At 44.3% G+C, this 23,969-nt stretch overlaps 3 protein-coding genes across 7 annotated transcripts in view; 2 read left to right on the forward strand and 1 right to left on the reverse strand.

The window, feature by feature from the left end:
- LOC138807035 (Y+L amino acid transporter 2) overlaps positions 1-2,274 on the forward strand; it is a 38,434-nt gene extending 36,160 nt beyond the window's left edge. For 2 of the 3 annotated variants that reach the window (XM_069992605.1, XM_069992604.1), the window contains one exon: positions 196-2,274. In XM_069992605.1, the coding sequence (XP_069848706.1) occupies positions 196-290 (95 nt within the window). In that variant the 3' untranslated portion in view covers positions 291-2,274. The remainder of the gene's footprint in view (positions 1-195) is intronic. The other variant, XM_069992606.1, reaches the window with a different exon arrangement.
- Positions 2,275-4,943: 2,669 nt separating this feature from the next.
- LOC138807036 (probable RNA polymerase II nuclear localization protein SLC7A6OS) lies at positions 4,944-11,096 on the reverse strand. Its single transcript, XM_069992607.1, has 5 exons — positions 10,903-11,096; positions 10,508-10,774; positions 9,566-9,769; positions 7,764-7,884; positions 4,944-5,317 (listed from the first exon to the last, which is right to left on the reverse strand). Exons 1-5 carry the CDS (start codon positions 11,092-11,094, stop codon positions 5,181-5,183), a joined length of 921 nt encoding a protein of 306 aa, XP_069848708.1. The 5' UTR covers positions 11,095-11,096; the 3' UTR covers positions 4,944-5,180.
- A 62-nt stretch (positions 11,097-11,158) lies between these two features.
- LOC138807037 (protein arginine N-methyltransferase 7) overlaps positions 11,159-23,969 on the forward strand; it is a 36,520-nt gene continuing 23,709 nt past the window's right edge. The window contains exons 1-6 of one of the 3 annotated variants that reach the window (XM_069992610.1): positions 11,202-11,241; positions 11,351-11,641; positions 15,553-15,730; positions 16,723-16,759; positions 18,154-18,303; positions 23,609-23,717. In XM_069992610.1, coding sequence (XP_069848711.1) covers positions 15,636-15,730; positions 16,723-16,759; positions 18,154-18,303; positions 23,609-23,717 — 391 coding nt within the window. In that variant the 5' untranslated portion in view covers positions 11,202-11,241; positions 11,351-11,641; positions 15,553-15,635. Of the gene's footprint in view, positions 11,269-11,350; positions 11,642-15,552; positions 15,731-16,722; positions 16,760-18,153; positions 18,304-23,608; positions 23,718-23,969 lie in introns of all 3 variants that reach the window. The other 2 variants (XM_069992608.1, XM_069992609.1) reach the window with 2 other exon arrangements.

The raw sequence follows: 23,969 nt of genomic DNA on the forward strand, positions 1-23,969 counted from the left end.
CTTAAGTATCTTAGACTCTGGCTGGACATAAAATGGAGAACAGATGCTGGTTGGGGGTGGGGCAAAGCCAATTTCAGTATGCCCAAGGGACAGGTGGGAAGGGAGCGCCAGATGAACTTTCAGTCTTCTGGTGTTTAGGTTGGGGCACTAGCTAAATGTGTTTGCTAAACTTTATGCTTTTCTATTTTCATTTAGCTACTATCACCAGAGTCACCCAGAAGCTTTGTTTTTGCGTCCTGACTGAGCTAGATATAGCTGAAGAGAAAAAGGTTGAGAGGAAAACTGACTAGAGGCCAAAGATGACATCCCCTAAAGCCCAGAAGGTTGTGGCCACAACCACCAAGATAAGACTGGGGCCAACCCTCCTGAATTAAAAGAGACTGTAAGGGGGGCTCAGGGCTAATGCTTTCCAGTTGGTAAGCTATGGGAGGATACTCAGGGTTCAGGCTAGCCTGAAGGTGGGGACCACAGGATAGAGGGGAAGCTGAGATGCAGGGGAATGATGGTTTAGTTTTGCTCCTGGTTGGTAGGTACAGCCATGACAAACCTTGGTGAGCTGCAGCAGGGGATGATGAAGTGCTAGGTTGATTCTGTGCTGGTGGCTCACCAGCACAGAAGGCTTGAACCAGGAGTCTCTACAGAGGAGCTTCTTTATGGGAAGTCTTCCTCTAATTAGGTGCAATCACCTGACTTTAGAAACCTGAAATGATACCATTTCTTCCTGTGATTCAGACTTCTTTCCTCAGGAGAGAATTGCATTCTGGCTTGTTGGATGGTTGGGGTGGCATGAATAGCAAAACTGATTTAACTGATATGGGAACCATGTGTATCTCTGTTCCTGAATTTCATGAGGACCTTGTGTTGGAATTTCACTCAAAACAAACAGGCTTGATGGGAGGGGATTATTTCAGGGTCTCAGCTGTGCTCACTGAACATTTTTGTCAAGACTGGTTTCTCAGCTGTGGGTCTGTATATCTGGGAAGCCACAGCTCCCATTTTATACAGATTATACATCTCCATGAGGAGGTCCTGACTTTGCTTGGATCATGTCCACACTCTGGTTAAAATCCTTATGAAGATAGGCAAATTACCAGCTTTATAATGAGTTGATCTTGGTTACCTAACTGTGCCCCTCCTAGATGGAAACATGACCCATGAAGGTCCTGAAAGAAAGGCAGGGAAAATGCTGCAGCTGGAGAGAAAACAGCACTGCAGCTCCTGGATTCTGTTATTTTTTCATTGAAAACACCAATTCTAGCTGAACATCAGCATTCGTTTGTTTACAGAATATAATAAGCTGATTATGTTTAAAAATTCAAGAACCCCAAATGCAGTCTCTCTTCTCCTAGGGATGTCTCACTCAGTATGGTGGCAGGTCAGGTTCTGGCAGTAGATTTTATATCAAGTTTCCCACAATCTTCCATTGAGTCTTACTCAGAAAGGTGAACTTTTTTAAGATCATGTACCTGGTTACACTTTAGATGTCATGTTACTAGCATCTGGCTCAGATACAGCAAAGACAGATGGACAATGATGATGAGTCGTAAGTCTGGTAATAATTATTTTGAAGGATAACCCTATGAGACCTTAGGTCTTTGTTGTTCTAGTTGATAGTTGATCTCTGGGTTTCTATAATGAACTTTAATAGGGCTGGAATGTTCTGGAATCCAGGTGAATCACCTGCATTCTACCAGTTGTCATTGACTTGGGGAACATTTTACAGACCCATGTCATTAAATAGCTTGTTCTCTGTAAGGGCCTGCTATGCAGACCCAGGCAAGCCCACCTTGGTGCTGGAAGCGATCATTTTCTTTTTTGGAAAACCTTACCCCAGGCTGCATTCTCTCTTCTGTCCCCGGCACCAGGTTTTGTTTACACTCCAGACTACCTTGGTGGGTCTTGGGATAGTGCATTCCTCATCTGCATGCCCTCCCTCCCTCCTGGTGGAACTGCTGTTTCAACCTCAATCTGACTTCCCAGCAAACTGCCAAAGTGGAAGCAACTAATTTTGGTGCTCAAGCTGGGCTACGGGGTAAGGCTAGAACAGACTTGGCCTATTTGGATCTTCCTTCATGGGCTGTTGCATTGGATTGTACAACTGTTCTGGAATGCTCCCATACATGGAATGCTCCACTGTCATTTCCCCTGAAGAACCTGTTGGCTTGACATACCTACCCTACAATCTCCCTCTCTATTCATTCTTCAAACTGGTCCCAGTTGCAGAGTAAGCTTAAAAAACATTTATTTGTTCAATAAAGATTTAGGGGAATATGATCAGTTGCCTTTTAAGTCATTTTTCTGTGAGAATATGGGGGACATTCCTGTCATGGGCTAAGGATTTATATAGTAGATTCCTTCCTGAGGACAGGAGTCTTGTGCAAAGGCTGTGAGCCAAGATGGCACTAATCCCAGGGTACCTCTGAAGCTAATACTTTAAGCAGTGTGTGCTTGTCCCTGACCCTGGCTTTAATGTTTTCTAACCCACAACCTGCTGATCCTCGGAATTTGCTGCCTCCCAGTGGTTTCTGGGAGAAGCAAGGGCCTCATACTCCAGGTGCCCTAGCACTTGATTAGTGAGCCATGTCAACTCCTCATTACTGAACCTGGACAACATTCTTCTGTGTTGGATACAGACTGCCCCCAGGGGTCTTCTATGGGAGCAAAGCCTGACTAACTGCACTCAAGCTTCATGGTGGAATTAATTCCCACAAAGTCTTTGTTGTTTGCCTCCTTAAATCCATCTCCTGGTGTGCTAATCCTTTCTGCAATGGTACAGTTTGTGCACTTTTACTGAGGGTATACTTCATAAAGTTGTTAGTCCTTCCAAGGTTGACAAAACCTGAATACATATGAAGCACTGAACACATTAGAATGGTAGAATAGTTTTTAATCCTTTATTTTTATGCCTGCAAGAGGCTTTTATACACTTAAGTTGTTGCCTATTTATGCAACATTGAATTTCACCTTTGTGGAACTTGGAATTAAAAAAATTGGGCCTGTTAGTCTAGTCTAATTGGTTGCAATAGTAGGACCTAAATACACAGAACTGAATCACTCTGACATGTAGAGAATAATATAAGCAAAGGCTTATAAAATAGACAAATGAAACAATGTAGAGAAGCATGTGAAAATAAAAAGCAGTGGAGCCGGGCACTGGTGGCTCATGCCTGTAATCCTAGCTACTCAGGAGGCTGAGATCTGAGGATCACAGTTCAAAGCCAGCCCAGAAAACTGGAAGTGGTGCTATGACTCAAGTGGCAGAGTACTTGCCTTGAGCTGAAGAGCTCAGGGACAGCACACAGGTCCAGAGTTCAAGACAGTTCAAGATTGACGATCAACCCCCCCCCCCCCAAACAAAAACAAAAACAAAAACAGAATGTAGGAGTTGGACACTGGTGGCTCACACCTTTGATCCTAGCTTCTGGAGGGGCTAGGCATGGGGGGGTGGTAGTTGGGGGCTAGCCTGGGGAGCTCTCAAAACCCCTTCTCAACACACAGCTCAATATAGTGATATACTTTTTAAAAAGTATAAACTATGTGGTAGGCTGAGACTGGGAAGAAGAGATTTCAAGGCCTGACTGGGCAAAAAAGTCCACAGGACTTGACCTCAATGGAGGGAAACTGGACATGGTTGCCATGTGCCTTTCATCCTGGCAACAAGAGGACACCTAAAATAGGTGATTATGATCCAATGTGCTTTCAGGTAGAAAGTGACAACCTTTCAAAATTAGCCAGCACAAAAAGGGCTGGAAGTCTGACATGATTTCAAAGGTACAGCCTGCTTAGCAAGCACAAGGCCCTATGTTCAAAACCCAGTACCACAAAAACAAAAAAACCCAACCAAACAAAAAACCTCACAAAGGCATTTTTCTGAGTAATGCACTTTCCCATGTAATGGAGTCAGAAACAAACTCACTGGCCAAGCTGGAGCATGGCTCAGTGGTAGAGCACTTACCTGCAAGCACGAGTTCAAACCCCAGTATTGGCACACACACACACACACATATACACAAATCCTTAGTAAGATTAAGTTTGAAACTTGTCTCACCAGCTTGTTTTCTTTGTGGGTATGTGTGGGGACTGTATATATACATATATATATGTGTATTATATATGTGTATAGAAAGATAGATATATGACAACTAAGGCATTTAAAAGGTTTAAAGGGGGGGCTGGGAAGGTAGCTCAGTGGTAGAGCGCTTGCCTTGCATGCATGAGGCCCTGGGTTCGATTTCTCAGCACCACATAAGCAAAAAGAAAAAAGCCGGAAGTGGCACTGTGGCTCAAGTGGTAGAGCACTAGCCTTGAGCTGAAGAGCTGAGGGACATCGCCCAGGCTGAGTTCAGACCCCACGACCGGACCTCCCCCCCCCCCAAAAAAAAAAAAAAAAGGTTTTAAAGGAATTGCTTTCTTCTATATATTAGCTGGGCACTGATGGCTCATGCCTGTGATCCTAGATACTTAGGAGGCTGAGATCTGAGGATCATAGTTTGAAACCAGCCCCAGCTGGTTTTAATCAATTGCTCAAAGCTGGAAATGGCACTGTGGCTCAAATGGTAGAGCGCTAGCCTTGAGCAAAAGCTCAAGGACAGCACCCACATGCTGAGTTCAAGCCCCCCCCAAAAGTGTTTATTAAACTGAGTATCACATTAATACATATTGTTCCTTGGCACCACTGCCAAAAGATGACAATAATCTGTTTATCATTGTCAGAATCCCAAGAAGGGAAGCAGAGATGACTGTTTACTAAAACCTCATGGTTCTGACAGAGTCTACTTTTTCCCCTAACAGCTGCTGTTACCTAGGCTGTACTGTACATAGTTCTTTTCCAGCCCCTTCATCAGAGTGAATGGGCTTTCACTAGAGGCAGAAGAACCTTACTGCTTCTCCTTTGGCCTTCAGCACACACTTGTACTAGGGAAAAAGAAGCCTACACCAGGAAGTGAAAGAAACTTTCATTTTTATAGCATTTTTCTCCCATTGTAGGATCACCTCTGATTGAAGCCAACGAGTTCTACTGTGAGAGGAAAAAACTCATTCTCTTAGGTTAAGTTTTCCCTGTTACTGGGTATGCTTTTTCCCTCCATATGTTCAGTTAGAAATCCAAAAGGATGTCACCAGGCCTTGACATTGGTCCAATCCCTCAAGAGTCTATGGAAGAACTACATGGATATTACAAGTCAATCTGAATCCAGGTCCTGGGGGTTGTCATAGTCAAACGCCTTCTGTACATCCAAAGGGTACTTGCTCCACACCTGTCGCACGTTGAAGTCTCTTTCCTCCTCACTGAGGCTGTTGGAGTCATCAGAGCCAGAGCCTAGATGGAAGAAATCAGGAATAGACTTATTGTATGATGCAGGCTGTTACAAGAGCCTCTTCCATTCTAAAAAGGCATTTTGTTGTTATTGCTGTTCCTCTTTCTAGAACACATGCTCAATTTAGAATACAGAATACCCTTTAAAAAAAAAAAAAAAAAAAAGCAATCATATTTGGAGAGAGTGAAGAAAGGGGTGACATCCAAACAGAAAACTTCTAAGGTGCTGGGCGCCAGTGGCTCACGCCTGTAATACTAACTACCCAAGAGGCTGAAATCTGAGAATCGCGGTTCAAAGCCAGCCTGGGCAGGAAAGTCCATCAGACTCTTATCCCCAATAAACCTCTAAAAAACTGGAAGTGGCACTGTAGCTCAAGCGGTAGAGCGTCACCTTGAGCTGAAGAGCTGAGGGATAGCGCTCAAGCCCAGAGTTCAAGCCCCACGACTGACCAGAAAAAGAAAAGAAAAGAAAAGAAAACTTCTAAGGTTATTCAGCTTGTGGGAACTATTAGCATATCAGTGTGGAAAGACTCAGGGAAAGGTGCCAAGGTAGAGTTAGGGGGGTTAATTTAACTGCTGTACAACTGCTGGTATCTGACTTCCGTAACTGTAACCCCCTGTATATCACTTTCATAATAACAATTAAAAAATATTTTAAAAATCAGGTTCATGCCTGTAATCCTAGCTACTCAGGAGGCTGAGATCTGGGATCTCAGTTCAAAGCCAGCCTGGGCAGAAAAGACCCCATAAGACTCTTATCTCCAATTAACAACTCAAAAAACTAGAAGTGGAGCTGTAGCTCAAAGTGGTAGAGCGTTAGCCTTGAACACAAGAGCTCAGGGACTGCCTAGGCCAAGCCCTGAGTTCAAGTACTACTACAGACCCCCTCTCCTCCCCTCCCCCCTCCCCCAAAAAGCAGCAACTATATTCTCACTAATTCAGGTCCCTTAACACTGGAGTATTTCCTTTACCCGGTTGATTTGACACAGTTTCTCTTTGTATCTGAGGTGGTCTAAAATCTGGATCCTCTTGCCTTAGCATCTCAAATACTGGGATGATAGATGTATATCACCAGGCTCAGCAAAATCTGAAAAAATTTCTTTGTATTGCTGGGGATTGAACTCAGTGTTTTATACATGCTAGGTAAGCACTCTACCACTGAGCCACCTTCCCAGCCCCAGTATAGGATTTTGTTGTTATGTCACTGTTTAATTGTTCCTTTACCAGGCAGTATATTGGTTTCTGTTGGCTGCACTTAGAAAGACGTAATTGTCAAAGGAACTGGGTTGCCAGGACAGGTTTCCTTCCTATTCCCCCAGGTATATGTCAATATTGGATATTTTTAAAACAATAGATGAAAAACACAACAGTTTTTGTTTTGTTTTGTTTTTTGGGTCTGGTGGTGGGGCCTGAACTCTGGGCCTGGGCGCTGTCCCTCAGCTCTTCAGCTCAAGGCTAGCACTCTACCACTTGAGCCACAGCACCACTTCTGGCTTTTTTCTTTTTGCTTCTGTGGTGCTGAGGAATTGAACCCAGGGCCTCAGGCATGCAAGGCAAGCGCTCTACCACTGAGCCACCTTCCCAGCCCCAACACAACAGTTTTTAGTGCTAACTAACTCAACAACCCTGAGCCTACTGCTAATGGAAAACTTTTTTTTTGAGACAGGGTTTTGCTGTATAGTCCAGGCTGACAACAAAATCCCAGTCCTCCTCGATGTCCCAAGTGGTGGGATTACAGGCCTAAGCCTAGCTTAATACTTATTTCTGGCTCATGGCTTGCACTCTACCACTTAAGCCACACTTCCAGATCAGCTTTTTTTTTTTGTCAGTTAATTGAAAATAAGAATTCCAAAGACTACTTTACCAAGGCAGGCTTCAAACTGATTCTCAGATCTCAACCTTCTGAGAAGGTAAGATCACAGGTATAAGCCACTCATACCTGGCTTAATATTTTCTTGAAAAGAATAGGAAAAAGGAGGGGCTGGGAAGGTGGCTCAGTGGTAGAGCGCTTGCCTTGCACGCATGAGGCCCTGGGTTCGATTCCTCAGCACCACATAAGCAAAAAGAAAAAAGCCGGAAGTGGCGCTGTGGCTCCAGTGGTAGAGCGCTAGCCTTGAGCTGAAGAGCTGAGGGTTAGTGCCCAGGCCCAGAGTTCAGGCCCCACGACTGAGCCCCCAACTCCCCCCCCCCAAAAAAAAGAATAGGAAAAAGGACAATAAATAAAGCTCAGGAAAGTAAAGTAACTTGCCTGAAACCACAGATAAGCAATGAAATAAGGATCTGAGCACAGGCCTGCCTGATATTACACCTGACTGACCTCACATTAGCAATTTCTCTGAAAACACTGTTCAGTGTCAGAGAAGGAAAGTCATTTACAACAAAACTATCAATTACTCTTAGACCTTAGTCTTGGATACTTAGTCCCTGCCCTATCTGGGCTGCCACCAACCTCTGGAATCTTCATCTCCATCGCTGCTCTCCTCCTCTGGGTACTCATTGCGCCAATTATTTTCACTGTTCTCATCATCTTCATCTTCATAAATGTCCTCTGCTGGTTGTTCATCATTCACCTGCATATCTCAAAGCAAAGATGAGTCTAATGAAAACTTCTAAGGTTATGAAGTTTGTGGGAACTATTAGGATATCAGTGTGGGAAGACTCAGAGAAAGGTGCCAGGTGATAAAGGTAGACTAGGGGGTTAATTTGACTGCTGCAAAAGAGGCTGTAGTGATCTTAGGCTATGAGTGGGCAAAGAGCCCTGTTTCACCCAGAATCCAATTTCAGAACACCACATTCCAACTCCATCAGCAGGGTAGAGGAGCAACAGCTCTGAGTAGGTAATGCAACCATCTTCAAATTCCTGAATGGCAGTCATGGGGGAGAGGGACTGTATGGAATGTGGTTAATGCCAAAGACCAGGAACAAAATTTAAAAGTACCAGCTATGGGAAGGCAGGAATTGAGGGCCATGCATTGGTCCAAACAGGTGTATGACTGTGAAACTGGTAGTAGTGCAGGTGAGAGGATAAAGTGCTTGTCTTACATTATTAGTGTAACAGATACTATCTCTAATTTTCTCATTAATGATGTTAGAACTTAAGAATAGTGGTGTTAGGATGTTATCTTTAACCACCTAAGGCTCTTTCCTCTTTTAAAATTAAAAATTATTTTGCTTTTTTATTTTTTTGCCAGTTCTGGGGCTTGAACTCTGGGCCTGGGCACTGTCCTTGAGCTTCTTTTGCTCAAGGCTAGTACTCTACTACTTGAGCCACAGTGCCACTTCTGGTTTTTTCCATTTATATGGTACTGAGGAATTGAACCTAGGGCTTCATACATGCTAGGCAAGCATATTCCCAGCCCTTTTGCTGTCATTTTTATTAAAAGTATCTAGATTACTTTATTAAATGCCTCTACACATATTCTACCCAAGAATGGATAGCCATAAAGATCTTGTAAACATTGTAAAAGATTTCTTATTAACATAAATTATAAACAGCCAGGCACTGGCGGCTCAGCTGTAATCTAGCTATTCAGGAGGCTGAGATCTGAGGATCATAGTTCAAGGTCAGCCTGGGCAGGAAACTCCATGACAATCTTACCTCCAATTAACCATTGGAAAACCAGAAGTGGCTCTGTGACTCGAAGTGGTAGAGTGCAAGCCTTGAGCGAAAGCTCTAGGACAGCATCCAAGCCCTAGTTCAAGCCCCATGACTGACCAAAAAAAAAGGGGTGGGGGTAGTTGGGAATGTGGCTTACTGGTAAAGTGCTTGCCTAGCATGCATAAAGCCCTGGGTTTGATTTCTCAGTACCACATAAACAGAGTCAGAAATAGTGGTGTGTCTCAAGTGGTAGCTTTGAGTGAAAGAAGCTCAGGGATAGTATCCAGTTCCTAAGTTCAAGCCCCAAGACTAGCAAAGAAAAAAAAATCTATAAATATTGATGGTTTTTCCTTAAATTCTCTGCACTAAATTAGGTTTGTAAAAGTATTTGAGGAAAAGAAAAGAAAAAAAATACATACATACACACTCACACACAAGTCCACATTCCATACACATATATTTGGCAGCTTGAATTCAAGAACTTGTGCTTGCTAGGCAGGCCCTCTACCACCTTGGCCACTTGCCCCAAATTTTTCCTTTTAAGTAACAAAACCTAAGAACAATGTTATCAGGACTAGAATGTTGAGAGGCACAAGTACCCTGACAAGAGATAGAGAGGCTGTCACACACTGGCTCCTTATGGAACCCCTTACCAGCTCCCACTCTTGGCTATAGGGCTGCACAGAAAGAATGTTCTCAATCCATCCTGGAGTGGCCATATCTAAGTAGTAAATGTCATACACATAGTCTTCATGTTTCTGTTCTTGATGCCCAACTTCTGGTCCATCTTCAGATACAACCAACCGCTCACGTATTAACTCTACAGAATTGCAGAGAATCACATCTGGGTCAGCTATCTGTAAAAATACAGATGATAGATGAATGACTCAAAACATGTTCCAAGAGTTGGATGAAGGCAGTCCTGCTATAGTTCTCTGTATTTATTTCAATTTTCTTGGTCCCATGGACTATGGGCTCAGTTACTGAAGAAATCGGGGATATCTAGTCTCTATTCTCCCTTTGATCAATTTCCCTGTCTACTTTGCTCCACTGATCCTGCATTTCATTAAGAGTGAAAAGCAATTTTCTTACAAACATTACAGGGTCTAGAAAGCATCCCTTCCAATTCCTTACTACTATGTTATCTCGCTGGACTCCAGGCATACTGACCTGGTATAAACTAAACAACCTGTGTTCTTGCAAGACCTCTGCCCATAAAGCCTCTCTCCAAGATATCCCCAATGCCTCTGCTTGCTACTCAGCTTCTTTAAATCTTCACTCACATGTCTTTTTCATTTAAGTTCGACTTTACTAAAAATAGGGTCCACTTGTTTAGTGTTTCGCACCCCCCCCACAACCTGTATTGCCACCTTACACTGATTTTAATTTTTATGTTTTTCTCATCTCCCTCAATTCCTCATTACTGTTCAACAGAAGCTAAGAACAACGTCTGGCGCTCGTATACACATGTCAAAAGTAAATCAAATCGGTAAAATGAGGCCATCACTCCAAACAGATCACAACCATCTCTATTTTCGGTCGCAGACTCCTGGTACAATAGTCCAGACTCCCAGGGCCCACTTCTGGGTGCTTACTGTGCAGGAATCCGTGACAACACCTTCTGGGTCTTTCTCCTCGTGGATCAGGTCCAACAGCTCGAAGCCTGCATCCTCGGCAGCTTCTGGCGCGCACTGGCTTTCAGGATTGCCAGAGGTCCCGGAGGCCCGGCGGCTGGAGACCACCCGGTAGCGGCCTTCTTTGCGGACCTCCCGAGCTGAGGCGCGGAGATCGCGGCGGATGCGCTGCTGGCTGTCCCGGGAAGGGCGAAGGGCAGCCCGCACGAGGGGCTGAAGTGGCTCCTCCTGGGGGGGGGGGGACGGGCAGGAGCGGGGAACGGCATCAGCAAGGGTGTGAGGGGGTCAGGGCATCCCGTGGAATTCCAGCAGTACCCTAAGATCCCCTCCCCACAGACTCCATCGCCGCCCGGTACCTGGGAGCGCACGGTGGCCACCAGCTGGAAGACATTGTTCTCCGCCGCGCTCTCCAGACACTCGGGAGTCTTCTGAGCGGCCGACCCATCCTCGGCGCCTCGGAGGCGTTTACAAGCTAGCACTAGAGCCTCGGCAGGCTCGGCGCTGCGCTTCCGCTTCACTCGGAGCACCGCCGTCCTTCCGGCCTCCATACCCCCTGTCGCGGAGGACTGTGGGAAAACGCGGGGTGAACTAGGGAAGCCCTCTACTTCCGCTCCTGGCTCCGCCCCCGGGGCGTTCTGCTTTGATGTCGGGATGCCCCGCCCCCACATGCTGGCCGCGGCAAGATGGCGGCGGAGGTGAGCGGGTTGGTCAGAGAGAGGCCGGTGAGGTGCTGGGTGTTCTGAGAAGGTGGGGGTCGTGTGGTTGGAGTCCCCGGGACAGCCATCGTCCTTCCCTTACCTCTAGGGTTCTGGCAGAGGCGTCTGGTGTGGCTGTGCTTGGACGCCAGGACACGCGTCTCTGCCGGACATTCTCTTGAGTCCGCATGGAAAGCGTGGGAGCCCCGTGGCCGACGGGAGAGCGAGGTTGCAGGCCCGCCCGCCCCTGCAGTCTGGCCTGCTGAAAGCCTTCGCAGGGTCTGCGGCCGAGCCCAGCGCCGGGCCTGGGTCATTGACGGTACTCGTGCCCGGCGCCTCTCTGGAGCCAGACCTCACACTGCTTCAGCCTTCGCACACGAAACTGGCCCTGTGCTTTTAGGTGCTGGGATGCTGGTGGCTGGCCTTTATTAAGTCACGATTCCGAGGATTAGTAGAAAGTACGAGTGGAAAGCATTCTGTGAGCTCACCTGGAGTAGTTTTGTACAGGGATGCACCCGAGGTAGACGTATCTCACGGTATAGACGTGCACTCAGGGCAAAATCCTTTCCGAAGGCGAAAGCCTGGTGTCACTTCCAGAAGGCCATCAGTTCCTCTGTTCTTTGCACTTTTATTCAAAATTCCGAGTGGACTTTTGTCATGTTTTCCTCTTGCATCTTCTACTTCTACTTTAGGGCCCTGTCATTGAAAAGTTGGATAAATATCCACATATTAGAAACTACTCTTACACAACTTTAGCCTAACCTATCCATCCATGACCTATGTTCTTTCCGTTATTCTCTATGCGAACTGGGGATGTAGCTCTGTAGTATTGAGTTTGCCTTGCATCAGGGAGGTACTTGATCTCCAGTACTAGAACTACAATGATTATGTTTAGGTTGTTTATGATTATGCTTCTTTTTTTTTTTTTGTCCAGTCGTGGGGCCTGAACTCTGGGCCTGGGCGCTGACCCTCAGCTCTTCAGCTCAAGGCTAGCGCGCTACCACTTGAGCCACAGCGCCACTTCCAGCTTTTTTTCTTTTTGCTTATGTGGTGCTGGGGAATCGAACCCAGGGCCTCAGGCATGCAAGGCAAGCGCTCTACCACTGAGCCACCTTCCCAGCCCATGATTATGCTTCTTATGATAAAGATTTGGGAAGGTGATTTCCATTCATTCCTTGAAATGACCATGTGCTTTCTCAACTCTTGAAGATTAGGAAGATCTTAGAGCTCTCTTGAATCTGAAGTATGGACTTCTGAGAGAGAACAAATTACAGCAATACCTGAGGAAAGTTACTGATAAAGGATATAGTTTTATTTTATTTTATTTTATTTTATTTGGTCCAGTCGTGGGGCCTGAACTCTGGGCCTGGGTGCTGTCCCTCAGCTCTTCAGCTCAAGGCTAGCACTCTACCACTTGAGCCACAGCGCCACTTCCGGCTTTTTTCTTATGTGGTGCTGAGGAATTGAACCCAGGGCCTCGAGCATGCAAGGCAAGTGCTCTACCACTGAGCCACCTTCCCAGCCCCAGGATATAGTTTTAAACTAGAACCAGTTTGTTCCTTCATAGGGTTGGAAACCAAAAAACATGGGTCCATCTTCATTATGTAAAGATAAGATGTAGCACAGAGGTAGAGTTTGCATGTGTGAGACCTTGGCTTGACTTCCCAGCATCATGTCCCCCCAAAAGTAATTATTTAGATTTCTGTATAATCTCTTCCTCTAAAATTGGGTATTGGTCTCCTACAGGTTAGGCAAGTGCTCTATCTTTGAACCTCACCCTTAGCCTATCTCTATTTTTTTGGGTCGGGTCATGGGGCCTGAACTCTGGGCCTGGGTGCTGTCCCTCAGCTCTTCAGCTCAAGGCTAGCACTCTACCACTTGAGCCACAACACCATTTCTGGCTTTTTTCTTTTTGCTTATGTGGTGCTGAGGAATTGAACCCAGGGCCTCATGCATGCAAGGCAAGTGCTCTACCACTGAGCCACCGAAACATTGTAATCCTAGGTTGAGCCACAACAACATCACAAAGAAAGGAATTCCATTGACTAAAGTTCTTTACAGTTTTATCTCTTAAATGGTTTTAAAATTGATTCCACGTGAACCATAGGATAAGGGCTTCTGGATCCTTCCCCATGAGGATCTTATTGATGTGTTTGTTTTCACTTGTTCATTTTCATTTTAGCCAAACTAATTTATTTAGTGTATATGATTGTCTAGACCTTTCTGATACAATAAAAGCCCCTCCCAATACTACCCATCTTTTAAGTCTATCCTGAATATTCAAGCCATATATAATTTCTGACATAACATTTGGTAGACACAATTTTCCAAAGCACATTACAGATTCTGATAGTTATGGGTTTTCTGTCTTCAAAAAATACACAGAAATATTGTGTCATGTATAATTATATATGTAAATACACATATAATATAGACTTTATTTATTTATTGTTGGTTGTGGGGATTGAATTCTGGGCTTGGGCTCTGCCCCTCAGCTCTTCAGCTCAAGGCGAACCCTCTACCACTTGAGCCACTTTGGTTTTCTGGTTGTTAATTGGAGATAAGAGTCTCACAAACTTTCCTGCCCAGGCTGGCTTTGAACTGCAATTCTCAAATCTCAGCCTCCTGAGTAGCTAGGATTACAGGTATGAGGCACCAGTGCCCAGCAAAACAACTTTTTTTTTTTGGGGGGGGGGGTCCGGTCATGGGGCCTGAACTCTGGGCCTGGGTGCTGTCCCTCAGCTTTTCAGCTCAAGGCTAGCGCTCTACCACTTGAGCCATAGCACCACTTCCGGCTTTTTTCTTTTTTCTTATGTGGTGCTGAGGAATCAAACCCAGGGCCTCATGCATGCAAGGCAAGTGCTCTACCACTGAGCCACCTTCCCAGCCCCAAAACTACAACTTTTTAAAACTACAAGTTCTTTGCCACTGGTAGAGTTACATCTAACAAGAAACTCATAAGATTTTATTAGTACCATAATAACAGTCTTCTCAAATCGCAGGTTATAACAGTTTGTGAGCTATGAAATCAACTTGGTGGATCATAAACACACACATACACACACATGCAAAGCAAATAGGACTGGAGATGTGGCTTAGTGGTAGAGTGTGAGGCCCTGGATTTGATTCCTCATCACATAAACAAAAATAAAAAGAGAAAAAATTATTTTTTTAAATGGAAAAGAACAACTTCAGGCCCAACAAATTAGAAACTATACAGAAAAAAATTAATTAAAAAAGCAAATAAATGGGATAGAACAACATATTGGAGGGCTTTCTCCAGAGACAGAATACATGTTATTTTGTTAACCTTTAAAAAAAAAAGAGGTATTCATATTTGAACTTAGAGCCTCATGGTTGCTTGGCAGGTACACTATTACTTTAACCTCACCACCAGCCCTATTTTGTGAAATCTTTAGTTAAATGTATATTGATTTTGTATAAAATATATATGTATTTTTTGCCGGTCGTGGGCCTTGAACTCTGGGCCTGAGTGCTGTCCCTCAGCTCTTCAGCTGCTAGTTTTTAAGAAGATGATGGGTAGGTGTGGAACAGGCATTTTGTTATTTTCCTTTTTTTTTTTTTTTGTCCGTCATGGGGCTTGAACTCTGGGCCTGGGCGCTATCCCTCAGCTCTTCAGCTCAAGGCTAGTGCTCTACCACTTGAGCCACAGCGCCACTTTCCATTTTCTGAGTGATTTATTGGAGATAAGAGTCACACACAGACTTTCATCCTAGGCTGGCTTTGAACTGAAATCCTCAGATCTTAGCCTCCTGAGTAGCTAGGATTATAGGCGTGAGCCAGTGGCACCTGGTTTACCTTTTTGTTTTCTTGGTCGTACTCTGGTTTGAATTTAGGCCCTTGAGCTTGCTAGGTGGGTACTGTTAGTTGAGCCATACTTCCACACATTTCAAATTTTTTTTTGGCTTAGTATGACATTTTTTTAATCCTGGGGATTGAACTCAGAGCCTAGACACTATCCCTGAGCTTCTTTTTGCTCAAGGCTAGCACTGTACTACTTGAGCCACAGCACCACTTCTAGCCTTTTCTGTTTGTGTGGTACTGAGGAATGGAATCCAGGGCTTTGTGCATGCTAGGAAGCACTCTACCACTAAGCCACATTCCCAGCTCCTTTATTGTAGCTCTTTATATGCTGAGTATATAATTAAGGGGTCTCTTCCTGGAAATATTAAAATACTGATTAACAAATACTTTGAAGTGTTTCAATGTTTTTGTTAATTTCTTGATTCTTTTTCCTCTTTTCTTCCACCTCTCCCCACCCCCTTGATGGTTGGGCGCATGATTGAATAGATTTCTGACTATCAAATTTGTCCCTAAGAAGTGAACTTGGAGGGCTGCTTCTCTATCCCAACACCAGGAAGCTGGTTGGCACCATGAAGGTCTTCTGTGGGCGAGCCAATCCAACCACAGGATCTGTGGAATGGCTGGAGGAAGATGAGCACTATGATTACCACCAGGAGATTGCCAGGTAACAAGGATTGGCTACACAGCTGGATGGGGCACTTAGTCTTAGAGCAGGCATTTCAGAATACAGATGTAGATAATCAGGGGAGATGTGGTCACTAGCAGCTTTGGTTAGCCAGGTAGTGTGTGTGTAGGAGTTGATCAAAGTCCTGCTTGTCTGAAGTGCCATATGTCAAATAGCAGCAGCCTTACCAGAGTGTTAGAGGCTCTATTTAGTGGAGGAAGAAGGACCCAGGGTTCAGTAACAGGGAGTTTATGAAATTTAATTATGTAGTTAAATTCTCGTGTGTGAAAAAACAAAGTGTTTTCTTTTTCTCCTTAGAAGGCTTTTTTTTTTTTTTTGCCAGTTCTGGGGCTTGAGCTTAGGGCCTGGGCACTGTCCCTGAGCTGCTTTTTTTGCTCAAGGCTAGCACTCTACTACTGGAGCCACAGTGCCACTTTGGGCTTTTTCTGTTTATGTGGTACTGAGGAATCGAACCCAGGGCTTTGTGCATGCTAGGCAAGCACTCTACCACGAAGCCATATTCCCAGTCCCTAAACTACATATTTTTTTCCTTTTTTTTTTTCTTTTTGTCAGTCGTGGGGCTTGAACTCTGGGCTGGGTGCTGTCTCTCAGCTCCTCAGCTCAAGGCTAGCGCTCTACCACATGAGCTACAGTGGTTAATAGGAGCTAAGAATCTCACAGATGTTTCTGTGTAGGCTACTTTGAATTTTGTTCCTCAGATCTCAGCCTCCTGAATAGCTAGGATTATAATTATGAGCCACCAGTGCCCAGCTTTGTTTGGATTTTGCTATTTAGTACAGGCTACCTTTAAACTCATGATTCTCTTGCCTCAGACACTGAGTGCTAGGATTACAAGTGTTTGCCACCAGCCTGGTTATTAAAATAACTTAAAATCAACCATGTATTCTATCTAATTGAGAAATTAGTTTATATATAAGGATGTTTCTTTTTGTTGATAATTATCAAAGGTTTTTGACTTTCCTCTTTTTTAGGTCATCTTATGCAGATATGTTGCATGACAAAGACAGGGTAAGTATAAAAGGAAACCATTATTTTGTGTGTGTGTGTGTGTGTGTGTGTGTGTGTGTGTGTGTGTGTGTGTGTGTGTGTGTGTGTGTGTGTGTGTGTGTGTGTGTGTGTGTGTGTGTGTGTGCGCGCGCGCGCACGCACGTGCATGTACACACACATACACATACACGTACTCTTTTCCTAGGGTTTGAACTCAGAGCCTGGGCACTGTTCTTTGGATGTTTTTGTTTTTGTTTTTTTGCTTAAGGCCAGCATTCTGTCACTTGAGCCATAACTCCACTTGTAGCTTTTTGTTGGTTAACTGGAGATAAGACTTTTCCTTCCCGAGCTGGCTTTGAACATGTTCCTTAGATCTCAGCCTCCTAAGTAGCTAGGATTAAAGGTGTGAGCCACTGGAGCACTTGTAGGAAAACATTTTCTTGATGTGGTGTTTGAAATCTTGGATTAAAAGGTTCAAAAAACAGCGGATGGCCAGTCGCTCACGCCTGTAATCCTAGCTATCTGAGGATCTGTTTGAAGCCAACCTGGGCAGGTAAGTGTGTGAAACTCTTATCTCCAATTAACCAATCAAAAACTGGTAGTGGAGATGTGGCTCAAAGTGGTAGAGTACTAGCTTCAAGTAAAAATTGCTCAGGGACAGTGCCTAGATCTTGAGTTCAAGCCCCATGACTGACAAAAACAAAATAAAAAAATGATACAAAAAGCAATGTAATGTAGTGGTTAGGACATTAAATCAATCAGGAGGCTGAGTCCTAACTCTGGCTTTATTTCTCCTCCTCAGCTTTATTAAGATGATTGACAAATTGCTGGACATCACAGGTTTATACTTATAATCGTAACTACTCAGGAGGCTGAAATCTGAGGATTACATTTTGAAGTCAGCTGGGGCACAGAAGTCCATGAGACTCTTAACTCCAATTATCCAGGAAAAAGCTGGAAATGGAGCAGTTCTCAGGTTGTAGACTACCACTCATGAGCAAAAAAAGCTAAGGGAGAATGCCCAGGCCCTGAGTTCAAGTCCTAGTACTTAGACAAGAAAAAAAAGATATTCTTTTGTTAGGATTCTTTGTTTGTCTTAATGGTACTACTGGGGTTTGTACTTCAGGCTTCCCATTTGCTAGGTAGAGGTGTTCTACTGCTAAGCCATTATTTTTCGAGTGAATATTGAAGAGACAATTGCTTAATCAGGGCAGGAAGCTAAGCCAGCACTCCTAAAGTCTTCTAAGCTCTGCCTAGCTCATCTGAGCTGTGCTATTCCTTTAGAGACCAAGAAGGCCAGAGGATTCTGGCTTATATTGATGCTGCCAACTCAGACTCACCAACTGCATACAGTACTTTTTCACTTATTTTTAGTAACAGATGTGAAGTGACAGCTATTTCTTCTTCTCTCTTAGAATATAAAATATTACCAGGGTATTCGTGCTGCTGTGAGCAGGGTGAAGGACAGAGGAGAGAAGGCCTTGGTTCTTGACATTGGCACTGGCACAGGACTCTTGTCAATGATGGCTGTAACAGCAGGTGCAGACTTCTGCTATGCTATTGAGGTAAGACACACTGTTCTGGTCTGTATCCTCAGTTTTTTGTTTTTGTTTTTGTTTTTGCCAGTCGTGGGGCTTAAACTCTGGGTATGGGTTCTGTCCCTCAGCTCTTCAGCTCAAGGCTAGTGCTCTACCACTTGAGCCACAGCACCACTTCTGGTTTTCTGGTGGTTTACTGGAGATAAGAGTCTCATGGACTTTTCTGCCCAGGCTGGCTTTGGGGCTGGCTTTGAACCGTGAATCATATCCCAGCCTCTTTAATAGCTAGGATTACAGGTGTGAGCCACTGGCGCTTGGCTGGCTTTTGGTCTTGACTGGACATCAGACTCACTGATATGGCTTTAAAACTCAAGTGTAGTCTATCCCACCAACTCCCAAAGGCTGTGTGTGTGTGTGTGTGTGTGTGTGTGTGTGTGTGTGTGTGTGTGTGTGTGTGTGTGTGTGTGTGTGTGTGTGTGTGTGTGTGTGTGTGTAAACTCAAGTGTAGTCTATCCCACCAACTCCCAAAGGCTGTGTGTGTGTGTGTGTGTGTGTGTGTGTGTGTAAACTCAAGTGTAGTCTATCCCACCAACTCCCAAAGGGTGTGTGTGTGTGTGTGTGTGAGAGAGAGTGAAAACTCAAGTGTAGTCTATCCCACCAACTCCCAAAGGCTGTGTGTGTGTGTGTGTGTGTGTGTGTGTGTGTGAAAACTCAAGTGTAGTCTATCCCACCAACTCCCAAGGGTGTGTGTGTGTGTGTGTGTGTGTGTGTGAAAACTCAAGTGTAGTCTATCCCACCAACTCCCAAGGGGGGGTGTGTGTGTGTGTGTGTGTGTGTGTGTGTGTGTGTGTGTGTGTGTGTGTGTGTGTGTGTGTGTGTGTGTGTGTGTGTGTGTGTGTGTGTGTGTGTGTGTGTGTGTGTGTGTGTGTGTGTGTGTGTGTGTGTGTGTGTGTGTGTGTCCCTCCCAGGGCTTGAACACAGAGCCTGGGCATAGTCCCTGAGCTGCTTTTTTTTGCTCAAAGCTAGTGCTCTACTACTTGAGCCACAGCACCACTTCTAGCTTTTTCTGAGTGTTTATTAGAGATAAAAGTCTCACAGACTGGGGCTGGGAAGGTGGCTCAGTGGTAGAGCGCTTGCCTTGCATGCCTGAGGCCCTGGGTTTGATTCCTCAGCACCACATAAGCAAAAAGAAAAAAGCCGGAAGTGGCACTGTGGCTCAAGTGGTAGAGCGCTAGCCTTGAGCTGAAGAGCTGAGGGACAGCGCCCAGGCCCAGAGTTCAGGCCCACGACTGGACCCAAAAAAAAAAAGTCTCACAGACTTTCTGGTGGACTTTTCTGCCCAGGTTGGCTTCAAACCACGATCCCCAAATCTCAGCCTCCTAAGTAGCTAGGATTACAGTCATGAGCCACCAGTGCTTGGCTTCCCCAGAGATTTTGATTTAATTTTTCAGGGATGTGGCCTAAAGACCTAGCTATTTTGTTATGTTTACAAATTTGCCATTTTATGTATGTATGTATGTATGTATATATGTATGTTTATATGTATGTCAGTCGTGGGGCATGAATTGTAGGCCTGGGCGCTGTCCCTGAGCTCTTCAGCTCAAGGCAAGCATTCTACCACTTGAGCCACATTGCCACTTCCTGTTTTCTGGTGGTTAATTGGAGATAAGAGTCTCTGGGACTTTCCTGCCCAGGCTGGCTTTGAACTGTGATCCTCAGGTCTCGGCTTCCTGAGTAGCTAGGTTTATAGAAGTGAGCCAGCATTTTGATTTTTAATTGGAGATGGAGTCTCACAACCTTTTTTCTGGTCGATTGTGGGGCCTGAAGTTGGCCTGGGCACTGTCCCTCAGCTCTTCAGCTCAAGGCGAGTGCTTGAGCCACAGCACCACTTCTGGCTGTTTTTTTTTTTTTTTTCTGCTTATGTGGTGCTGAGGAATTGAACCCAAGGCCTCATGCATGCAAGGCAAGCACTCTACCACTTCCCATCCACCTTCCCAGCCTCTCACAGCCTTTTTTGAATGAACTGACTTTGAACTTTGATCCTTCAGGTATCATCAGCCTTCTGATACAGCTAGGATTATGAATGTAAGCCACTGAAGCCTAGCTTGTTATTAACATTATATAGATGTATAATAGAACTAGAGGTGTGGCTCAAGAGTTAATCACCAGATGTGAGTGGAAAAACATTAAGTAGATAATATTTCTGGTAACACAGATAATATATATTGCTGTAGGGAATTGGTAAGTGTAAAATTTAAAACATATATATATATATATATATATATATATATATATATATATATATTTTTTTTTTTTTTTTTTTTTGGTCGGCCGTGGGGCTTGAACTCTGGGCCTGGATGCTGTCCCTCAGCTCTTCAGCTCAAGGCAAGCGCTCTACCACTTGAGCTACCGCGCCACTTCCGGTTTTCTGGTGGTTTATTGGAGATAGGAGTCTCACGGTCTCTCCTGCCCAGGCTGGCTTTGAACCGAGATCCTCAGATCTCAGCCTCCTGAGTAGCTAGGATTACAGGCGTGAGCCACCAGCGCCCGGCTAAAACATATATTTTTTTTATTGTGAAAATACTGGACAGAGGGGTTACAATTACATGGGCAAGATAATGAGTACATTTCTTATCAAGCATTGTAGCCTCCTCCTTTGTTTCCCCTTCCCATTCTCCCCCTGCCCCCCAAAAAATTTAAAACATATTATGTTAACCCAGAGTTAACCACTGTTAATATTTTTGGGGGATTGAGAGTATATATTTAAGTACTGGCATCCGGCCTCCTATACAAAATTAGACTCAGGGGCTAGAAGCTCGATTCAAGTGGGATAGTACTTGCTAGGCCAGTGTTTAAACACCAATCCCACCAAACAACAAAATGGATTCAGGTGATTATTGCATTGGAAATAAAATCCCCAAATAACAATGGCTTCACCAAGATAGAAATGTTCATTTTATTTATTTATTTATTTATTTTTTGGGTCCGGTCATGGGGCCTGAACTCTGGGTCTGGGCGCTGTCCCTCAGCTCTTCAGCTCAAGGCTAGCGCTCTACCACTTGAGCCACAGCGCCACTTCCAGCTTTTTTCTTTTTTGCTTATGTGGTGCTGGGGAATCGAACCCAGGGCCTCAGGCATGCAAGGCAAGCGCTCTACCACTGAGCCACCTTCCCAGCCCTCATTTTATTTTTTTATACAAAGTGTAGTGTAATATACTTGCCTACCTTGTCATTCTTACACTGTGATCCACATTCTCATAGTGTAGGAAGATGAGGAAATCCTATAGTTTATTTGGGAACAGTGTTACCCTGAGTCTTGGCAAAGAATTTTATGGTAGAAAAATCCATATTGGTTGCCACCAGATTATGTGGGACCTGCATGTCATGGGGTTTAACTTTTGGCACTTTGAGTTGGAGTTCTTTTTTTGTGCGCTGATACTGGGGCTTGAACTCAGGGCTTGGGTACTTTCCCTTAGCATTTTGTACTTAAGACCAGCATTCTATCACTTGAATCACAGTTTTCACTTGCAGTTGTTGGTGATTAATTGGAAGTCAGAGTTTCATGGATTTTTCTGCTCAGGCTGGTTTTGAACCTGGATCCTCAGATTTCAGCCTCAGATTCTGTTTTTTTTGGTTACGGTACCAATCCTGGGGCTTGAAATTAGGGCCTGGGCCTGTACCTGAGCTTCTTTTGCTCAAGGCTAATGCTCTGTCACTTGAACCAAGCTCTCCTGCTCTTTTGGTGGTTAATTGGCGATAAGAATTTCAGAGGCTTTCCTACCAACACTGGCTTTGAACTTTGATTCTCAGATCTCGGCCTCCTGAGTAGCCAGGATTATAGACATGAGCCACTGGCCCCCAGCCATAAGTATACATTCACCCCCCCACATGTGTGTGTATATATATGTATATCTATATACGTGTATATATATATATATATACACACACACACAAACACATATATGTTTATATACATATATGCACACATATATTCTTTATAAAAGAATATAGTATTTCCCCTTTGATAATATTTTTTAAATGTCCACAGTTGAAACTGTGGAAAATACAGAAAAAGATGTAGAAAAAAATGACAATCTTGTCATTGTGACCAGCCATATTTATCATTTTTTAATTTGTAATCTGTGTAGTCATCATGAGAGTTGTATGTTATGCACTGAAGTCGTTGGTACTATGAGGTCTAGACTGGGATGTTGGATGTAAGAGTTGGAGGGACTGGTATCTAGGGAGCTGTGAAAGACTCCGGAAAGACTTCCGGCAAGGGGAGGATTTGTTCTGTTCTGGGAAGCTGGGTTTAATTGGACAAGTGGGGCTAGCTGGTTGGACAAGTGGGGCTAGCACAGGGAAAGCTTGGACTTGCCTGTGAAACGCTCAGAGGTCTAGATGGCTGAGCATTGGTTGTGAGGTCTGGAAGGAAGTGAGGAATGTTGAAGGGAGATAAAATGGCTTATGTTGTAGAGGGTTCCAAGTACCATAAGGAAATTCAGATAGTTTCTGCCAGCAATGGGGTCTGGGACGGTTCTGAGCAAGAAGCTTACTTATTCATACTCAACACCGTACCTGGTAATAGTCTCTCTCTGGCAAGTAGAGCATGTTTCCCTAAATTTGTGTGGCAAGACCTCTTCTTGTTCTTTGGCATCACACAGTATAAGAGTGACATCTACTGCTCTTGCTTGGTACTGCAGGATTCCCTCAGCCCCGTTCAGTAGTAGGAGCTAGCATGTAGTGGAAATTTCACACTCTGCCTGTACCTTAAATCTGAATCTCATTCTCCTGGGCTTATTTTCATGACAAACATTTGTAGAATAAAGCAGATAAGTTATAAATCTTAGGACCAGAATCTAGAAATATTTTGCTAACTTTGTGGTTTTCTTTTTCCAATTAGCGTGTATTAGTTAGACATGGAGGTTTTTTGTTTTTGTTTTTGTTTTTCTTTTTTGTTGGTTGTGGGACTTGAACTCTGGTCCTGGATGCAATTCAGCTCAAGGCTAGCACTCCACTCCTTGAGCCACAGCGCCACTTCTGGTTTTCCGAGTGGTTTATTGGAGATAAGAGTCTCACAGACTTTCCTGCCCAGGCTGGCTTTGAACTGTGATCCTCAGATCTCAGCCTTCTAAGTAGCTAGAATGACAGGTGTGAGCCACTGGTACCTGGCTGACATGGGTAATTTGTTTCCCTCAAAGTATATTTGTTTATATAGTATATATGTATCAACTTTAGTCCCTCTGTTATTCTCCCTTACCCTTTGGTAGGATATTTTCCAGCTTACTGCTGCTCTTGTTTTTTTTCTTTCTGGTTTTGGCTCTGCTTTCCAGGTTTTCAAGCCTATGGCTGATGCTGCTGTGAAGATTGTAGAGAAAAATGGCTTCAGTGATAAGATTAAGGTTATCAACAAACATTCCACGGAGGTGACCGTTGGGCCAGGTGAGAGCTACACATCCGTGTGGAAAGCTTTCCTCATTCTTATATGAGGGAAGAAAAGGTTGTTTCCAGTTCAATAGGTGTAGCTTCTTTAATCCTCTTTTTTTGTGTCTCTTGGTATTTGTCTGTTAAAGCAAGTAGCTAATCAAGTACAGCAGTCATATAAATGGCACCTTTTGCTTTAACAAGTTGGACTTCTTGCATGGCCCAACTCTTAAGTTTGGTTGACAGAAATAAAATGAAGGTCACAGAAAG

The sequence above is a fragment of the Dipodomys merriami genome, unplaced genomic scaffold (genome assembly GCF_024711535.1).
Source record: "Dipodomys merriami isolate MVZ:Mamm:240054 unplaced genomic scaffold, mDipMer1.0.p SCAF_41, whole genome shotgun sequence".
Lineage (NCBI taxonomy): Eukaryota > Metazoa > Chordata > Mammalia > Rodentia > Heteromyidae > Dipodomys > Dipodomys merriami.

Bases quoted from the DNA above. Each gene is read 5' to 3' on its own strand.
- LOC138807036 (XM_069992607.1), bottom strand. From the start codon at position 11,094: ATGGAGGCCGGAAGGACGGCGGTGCTCCGAGTGAAGCGGAAGCGCAGC. The intron at 10,775-10,902 runs GTACCGGGCGGC...CCCCCCCCCCAG, and splicing joins TGGCCACCGTGCGCTCCCAG to GAGGAGCCACTTCAGCCCCT. The intron at 5,318-7,763 runs GTTGGTGGCAGC...TCTTCCATCTAG, and splicing joins TGGAGATGAAGATTCCAGAG to GCTCTGGCTCTGATGACTCC.